General features: G+C 36.2%; 1 protein-coding gene across 1 annotated transcript; it reads left to right on the forward strand.

Annotated features, from left to right (window-relative positions):
• Positions 1-525: 525 nt before the first annotated feature.
• LSM8 (LSM8 homolog, U6 small nuclear RNA associated) lies at positions 526-6,947 on the forward strand. Its single transcript, XM_068550067.1, has 4 exons — positions 526-637; positions 1,832-1,872; positions 4,443-4,570; positions 6,689-6,947. The coding sequence occupies exons 1-4, from the start codon at positions 607-609 to the stop codon at positions 6,777-6,779; spliced, it is 291 nt and encodes a 96-aa protein (XP_068406168.1). The 5' UTR covers positions 526-606; the 3' UTR covers positions 6,780-6,947.
• Positions 6,948-8,193: the final 1,246 nt, after the last annotated feature.

The raw sequence follows: 8,193 nt of genomic DNA on the forward strand, positions 1-8,193 counted from the left end.
TTGTTGCTGTGTTCTCCAGGCGTATATACCATATGGTTACAACGTGTGCAACTTTGCCCTAGGCCATTTAGCTTCTAGAAGGTTAATCTTCGGCCCCTGTGGCAGGAAATTAGGGATTCCACTTCCCCGCGTCTACACTTCATACCAGAACAGCACTCATCTATTTCACGTGTGACGAAAACACTTATTCCGTTTTTTCCCGCCTTGCCCGTCTTTTCTCAATATTTCCCCTTCGTAACTTCTGCCACATAGCCTTCCACTCCGCCATGAAGCCCGCTCGCCCACCGTCTCCCCACTACCCCACCTGCCGAAGGCTTCCTCCTTTCTTCCACCGCCTGCTCGCTTTGTCCCTCTCGGCTTCCGAGAACACCGCCCAGAAACACAGTAGAAATATACTGCGCACGCGCATTGAAACTAGTCGTCGCTTAGCCTCTTGTGGATGGTTGGCCGGGTTCTTTCAGTCTCTGATTCGCGGAGGCAGCAGTGCGGTACTCTCGCGGTATTTGCTGCCGCCAGTCGGCGGGAGCCGCCGCTAGTTCCTGGCGGGCCGTTTTAGCTCCTCTTGTCGCCGGTCCTGCTGTGTTGCCAGCTGCCGGACCGAGCATCATGACGTCCGCCTTGGAGAACTACATCAACCGTATCCTCGAGCCGGCCACCACAGGCATTTGCTGGGGCTGTGGCGAGTCCCGCGCATGCACCGGAGAGGACCGGTGCTGCAGAGGCAGGGGGTCGAGATCGGCGGGCGGTTGCGACGCCCGGCAGCTGCGGGGCCCGGTATGCGGGTGCAGGGGTTAAGGATCTGGGACCCGCCAATCCCGCCCCTGGGGCTGGAACCTGCCGCTTGTACGGGCCCAAGGTGTCTTTTATTTTTAATCTGAAAAAAAAAAAAAAACCTACCAACGTGGTTATTCCGAACTTTTCCGTGTCTCTATAGAAATCAGCTATTGATTCATCCTTCCTGTTTCCTTAGGGCCTATACGTTCAGGTTTGGGAATAAGAGGAACAGTTTAACCAACGGCAACGATGGTCGTGTAAATCTGTCTATGTGTTTGTTTTATTTATAGGCTTTGCTCGTTGTTCGAGGATACCAAAAACTTTACAGATGGTGCAAAAATTGAATATCTGCCCCTTTACCACTTGAAATCTCAACTTCTTTGTTGATGGAATTAAAATAATGCTTGCTGTTGTAATGGATCGTTTTGAGGGACAAATAACTTTAAAAAGCCCGTGTGAATTACCCTATACACCTGTTACCGTTTTAAAGTCTAGAAACGGAACACTGCATTGTGCTCTCATGTACAAATTTGGGACAAAAGTGAAATGCTAAAGGCTTTTAATGATGCAAGCATATTGGTACCTGTGACATTGAATATAGCTTCTTTTCTTCTGAATTCCAGAAGCCAGGTCCTGGAAGACAGTGTCTTAACGTGCTTGAAATCATTCAACATTGATTAGTTTAGCAATGATCCAATTTTCGTTTTAGAGATGAAGAAATAGGTCTAAGAAAGGGAGCAATATCTTGCTCAACTGTCAAATTGGCAATATTCCCCAGTAAGAAAAGAGTACCAAATACCCCAGCTGTTTTAAGATATAATACACTGACCACACACAGAAAGGGATGCTCTTTTTCTATTTTTTCCCTTTTTTAAATTGTGTAAATGTCACACCAAATTGAGGAACAGAAAGTTTTTATGTTGTAAATGTGGCTGTGTTGAATAGTTGTATCTTAATTCTGTTACCTTTTTCCTAGTAACTTAAACCATTTCCTTACCAGATTTTAAGTTTTCAGTTTACATGCCCTGAGAAATACTTTCCTTGATTCAGTTATCAGGAACTGTTGCTGTCATTACTTCTGATGGGAGAATGATTGTGGTAAGTATTTGGCATATTCATTCTCTTTCTTGTAGCCTTATTGGTTGTTAATTTTTATGTACAACCTCTGATCTCCGATGACTAGGCACCACAGTACACTTGCATTGCAGTTTTCTTATGATTCAGGTCTTTATCTCTCTGATAAATAGCTGCCAATCCATATTTTTTTCATTAATAAACATTGTAAGTTACATACAAGGCTTCTAGAAGCTAGGATGGGTAATAGATTCTGCCCTCAGAGAACTTCTAGTCTAGTCTGCAGATATCTGCCTGTATTTTATAATATTTATCTTCCTCCTCCATCTTTTATTTCCTTCCCCATTCAGTGCTCTGACAACCACTACCAGAATCATATAATTTTTTTGAAAATTTGTTTATGGTTCTTAGAAACTTTTTTAAGATTTAGATACTACATCTATAAAATAATGAACATTTAAGACTTGTATGGTGTTAATATTCTTCAGATATTCTTAGGTTGTATGATCTCTTGTTTTTTGTAGAATGAATTATGATGAATGAATAAATTTACTTCATCTCATTTGTCCTTTTATCACAGTATCCCTTTTTAATTCCAGAAAAGTCTTGGATTCTCTCCTTGACCTGTTCCTTGATCTGGGGAATTTATCCCATGATTTTGGGCTACTTAATTTCTTCGTTTATAATTCATATGATTGTTCACTTTCCAAAAAGTTTTAAGGCTGCTAACCTTTCTCTGTTGTCTATCTAATTCCTATAGTTTAGTCTTTTATTTTCCCATTCTGCAGTTCTGTTTTTGTTTGTTTTGTTTTTAATCTGTGTGATTTTTTTCTCAGTGGATCCTTAAGTGACGATTACCGAAGTGTCAGACTTTGCCATTTATTAAACATATGTCATGTACCAGGCATGTTACATGTGTTATATCACTTAATCTCGGTACAGCTCTGTGAAAAAGAATTAACCCTGCATTCTAGGTTAGGAACCTAGCTCAGAAAAAGTGAGTTACTTTCCCAGAGTCACGTGGATATAAGTGGCAGAACCAAACTGGGATTTAAATTGAATTTGACTCCAAAAGCTAAGGCCAGTTGCCTTGCTTCCTTCTTAATCAAGAGAACAATCATGTTTTTTGGTTTTGTTTTTAAGGTACTTCACATTGTATCGAGTCAAATAGGACAGTTTGAAATATTTTAATCTCATCTTAGAAGCCTACTGCTATTAACAAATATTTGCAAATAGTTTTTTATTTTGTAAAAACCTCAAGTTTAAATTTTCTTGTTTTTGTTAACAGGATAGATGATAAATTGGAAAATTAATTTTATAGAAGAAGGAAAGCCATTTGAAAAGAGCATTTTTAAGTACTAAAAGAGCATTTTTGAGTACTAAAGTTCAGTAGTTGTGTATTTCTTTGACACATGGTTCACTTTATAGAATAGTTGCATGTAAAATGAAGCCAAGAGCCTATGTATGGATGTGGTAACAACTCTTTGCTAGTTTAGTATAGTAAATACTCCATATTTTGTTTCTCTTCCTAACATTACCTAATGTTTCTCTTCCTAGCTGACACTTTCTCTTTATTTCACTCTAATTTTATATATTTTGAATTTTAAAACGTGAAACTTTAATGAGAAATATAACCAACCAAAACCAATATAAGTTGATGTTCTTCAGAAACTTGAATAGCATCTGAGTTACCATGTTGAAATAGGCCCATGTCTTCCTTTTTTAAGAACCACGATTCTTCATAAAACTTTCTCTGAATATATCCTTCAAGTTCTAGGATGTTCTAATTGTTATAGTCATGTTTGCATCTACTGTTACTGGATTATTGGGAGGATTAAATAAGTAAATCCACATGAGGCCCATCAAACACTTTGGCAGATACTAAGTACTCTTTAAGCCTTAGCTATTACTACCAGTTGAAGTTTGTGTACTGATTTGAATCTCTGAAAAGTGGTAGATTATATTTGCTTGTTCATAGTAGTATAATATAGAAGTTTAGTGTTCTGGCTTTGAAGCAAGCCTTTCATGGTTCGAATTCTAGCTCTGCTAATTTCTACCCATGAAACCTTGAGGGATTACTTCTCTGTGCCTCAAATTTTCTTGTCTGAAGTGGGAATGTTTTATAGTATCTACCACAAAGGGTAGAGATTAATTGAGATAATGTGTGCAGCATGTTTACTAGCATGTAACATGAAGTGATACTGTTACATTGCTATAGCTGCTGTGTAGAGGACTATTTCCCTTACGTTTCCCTTGTTTTAGTTTGTATCTTTAGAATATTAGCTCCTGGACTACCTGGGCTTTTATGCTACTTCCTTGGAAATAAACCAGTACATAGGTGTCCTTTGTAATTCTCAACAACTCTGCACACTAGTCAGAAGCGTGGTGGGTTCCCCACTGCCCCTCTTAAAAAACCAAGAGGTAAGTTTTGTGCCTGTTGATCATAAAGAGGTATTGTATTTTATAGTGAACTTATATATATTTAAAATAGGTACTTCTCTTGGAGTACCTGGCAACTAAAATGGTGTCATTGAATTAACACATTCAGGTAAACCAGAATATTTGTCTTTTTCTCTTGAATGTTTTCTTTACAGGGAACACTGAAAGGTTTTGACCAGACCATTAATTTGATTTTGGATGAAAGCCATGAACGAGTGTTCAGCTCTTCACAGGGAGTAGAACAAGTGGTACTAGGTTTATACATCGTGAGAGGTGATAATGTGTAAGTAAAATATGTCTTTTTTAAAGGCAAGTTAAATATACTATAGGTGTACTGCCTTGCTGTATGGAGAAGAGGTTTCTATCTACTGAGATTTGTCCATATTTCTAATAGTTAAGTAGCCTGGATATTGTCCAGAAAGAGCCCTGCCTTACACTGAATAGTTCATTGGAGAGGCTTCTTAAAATGTTCTTCCAAAGTACCCCTAATTCCAGAGGAACATAAATATACCTCCAGGGCCCAGGGCTAGGATTTGAAAATGTCTTTGAAATCTCTTGTGTGGACAATTTTAAATAATGCTTTATAACATAGCTGAATTTATCCATTACTTATTTTTTTCTTTTAATTTTTTAGTATAATTGGCTTACTTAAGATGTCCCATGTTTATGTTGTGGCCTCAGTTAACTTGTGACACTGATACGGCAGTTTGAGAAGATATATTTTAGTGGTAGCAATTTAAGAAAAGTGCAACAGTGTAGAGCAATACTGTCCAGTACAACTTTTGGGGATGATGGAAATGTTGTATATCTGCCTTGTCCACTATGGTAGGTACTAGCTGTGTGTGTGGCCATTGAGTACTTGAAAAGTAGCTGGTGTGACTGAACAACTGAATTTTAGATTTTATTTAATTGTAATTAATTTTATTAGTCACATGTGGCTAGCAGCTTCTGTATTAGTGCAGTTATAGAGGCTAGAAGAGTGTTGAATCAGTTTTCTAGTGAGTACTGTTTAAAATTAAAACATGGCTGGAAGGCAGCAAAAGATGTATTAGCATCTCAGATTACTTTTTTGGACAAGTAGGATATGGAAGATAAAGGAGTACTTTACTCATTTTATTTGTCTTAAGAAAATCACCTTTAGATGGATAAATCATTTGATCTTTAATCAGAGGTTTATAAAATATTCTATAGAGATAACATTTAGGTGAAGTGAGCTGTAAAGGCGAAGCAGGTGGGGCCCAGGTCTCCTGACCAGAACAGCACTGATTGTTTATATTGGGGCTCTGTATAATAATTGATTTTACGACAATTTCTCGTACTTTAATTTAAAAAAAATTTTTTTTTGAACTTCAATTTTAAAAAATTTAAAACATTGCTATAGACACAGTGGTATGCTGGAGCCAGCTTCTACTGGCTCACGGAAGCAGATTTTTATATTTTGGGGAATTTTGCAAGCTGGTTGGTTGATGTCTTTTTGGTAGCTTGTAATTGGCCATAGTGGGAGTATCTGCACTATGGATATCAGTCAACACTGCAAATCAACCTCCCCCTTTTCCTTGGAGAGCTAGTTTTAAAACATTTTCCAGCACTCCACTGTCTTCCATAAGGATTTTAAATGATACTAAATTTTTAATGATGGAATTAAGATCTTGATATGTTTCATATTGAGAAAACTTAATATAGTCTCCTAAAGTTTGGTACTTCCCATTTATTAGAGAACTGAAGACTGTATACAGTTTAAAGCAAAATCGGGCAAATTCTGTATAACATTTGTCTGTAGAATTTACTTTCATTAAAACCAAACAAATTTAACAACCAATTTTTTATGTAATAATGTTTCATACATGTCCCGTGGTCTGGATGTACAATGACTGTATCCAGCTAGAGAGCCATGGCTTGGTTACCTAGCATGGTATTAGTGAAATTAATGTTATAGGTGTTATGTTAGTGTTGAATCAAGGAAAAATTTGCTGGCTTTAACCCTTGCCAATCACAACAAAAAATCATTTGTTAGATACCTAAGTATCTGTTCTGTTATTATCTTTACGTGTGAAGAATTGTACTTCTTTTTGGTGTTGGATTTAAATTGAGTCAACTGAGAAATCATGAAAGGGAAACTAATAGATTTTATATGTACCATTGATGGGTTTAGTTCATTGAAGTTACTCAAATAAAGACTCCTGATCCAGTCACACTATATGCAGTCTGTTCTTTAATATTCGTTCCTGTAACAATGTTGCCTTCAATTTGTTTGAGTTTAGTGACTTTAAATGTACAATTCACAACCTTATGAAAATGTTTGTTTTTCACCTTAAGTAGTAGTTTTTTTTAGTGTCTCCTCTCAGTTTTAATCAGAAATGAGATTGTTTTAACTGATTTTTTTTTCCTTAAACAATTACAGTGCAGTCATTGGAGAAATTGATGAAGAGACAGATTCTGCACTTGATTTGGGGAATATTCGAGCAGAACCTCTGAACTCTGTAGCACACTAAGGATAAACTACATATATTGGACACCTGTAAATCTTTGTACAGAAACTGATTATTCTGAGGATGATGGGCAGAATTTTTATGAAAGTGTAATTGTGGATTTTGACTCCATATTGATTCATTGTAATATGATATGTAAATTAAAATATTTCTACATTTTCTTGAAAAAAACTTTTTTTTTTTTTTTTTTGGCCTAAATCATACATTTGGTAGCTTGGTTTTATTTTTCTATTAAATAGTATAAAAATCTAATGATTATTTTGAGAACTTTTAGAAAAGACATTCTGCTATTTTAATATTTATGGAAAACTAGTTGAAAAGAGAAATTCAAGTATTATATAAATTAAGCATACAAATACCATCAATAGTGCAGGATACATATGTTTCTGTCCCTGATTTTTAAGAAAGTCACAGGAAGGTAAATCTTGTCTTGTGCAGTTATCTGAACCATCCCCATTTACCACACTGCCCTGGTGGCTCCCTAGCACTTTAGAAGTGTGTGTAAAAGTGTGTTTGGTTGAGAAAAGGAAAAATGCTAACAAAGTTGTATATTACCTGAAAAAATTGATTCCATATGGTCTTAAAAGCTATCTTATCATTTAAGAATTGCGGAATTTCTAGTATTAAAGGAGTTTTTTGTTATTTATAAATGTGAGTAAATAAATCTTGAGTTTATATTGAGGCAGTGCTTGCTATTATTGTCAGCAACTTTTCATGACTCCCTAGTTCCATAAACCTGATTTCAAAAGAAGTAAACCTGTTTTCTCCAAGCATGTCAGGCCTATTCTTTGGTTGATTATTGTAGTGAATCAATTAAGTAGATTAATGTCCCTCATCTACAAATAGGCTATTTTCTAAAACTCCTTTGTACAACTGGTTGTGTATACTTTTTAAAGAATCCATAGAAACAATGCTATAAGCAGTGTTTAGCTATCCAGGCTAGTCCACAAAAATTCTCATCAAGTCATATGTAGGCCAGTGTGTAACTTTGTGATAACAATAGAAAAATATTTACATTCTTGTAATTCAAACAAAATTTCAATAGTTTCTTTTTTTTAATGAAAGTGTTTAAAATAGGAGTTGGCAAGCTTCTTTTGTAAAGATGCAGATAGTAAATATTTTAAGCTTTGAGGGCCATATGGTCTCTGTCACAGCTACTCAGATCTGTTTTGTAGCATGAAAATAGCCATAGATAATACATGACGAATAGCTGTGGCTCGGTTCCAATAAAACTTCGTTTACAATAACAGGTGGCAGGCTGGATTTGGCCAGTAGGCCATAGTTGCTGTCCCTTGGCTCAAAATGAAAAATACAAGCTCAATAAGAAGAGATGATGGCTAATTTGTATAAATTCTGAAAAGGGCTTCTGGAATGGATCCTTTCAGAGTTCAGACGTGGGTTTCATTGTATTTTTTAA

Source organism: Eschrichtius robustus, chromosome 8 (genome assembly GCF_028021215.1).
Source record: "Eschrichtius robustus isolate mEscRob2 chromosome 8, mEscRob2.pri, whole genome shotgun sequence".
Classification (NCBI taxonomy): domain Eukaryota; kingdom Metazoa; phylum Chordata; class Mammalia; order Artiodactyla; family Eschrichtiidae; genus Eschrichtius; species Eschrichtius robustus.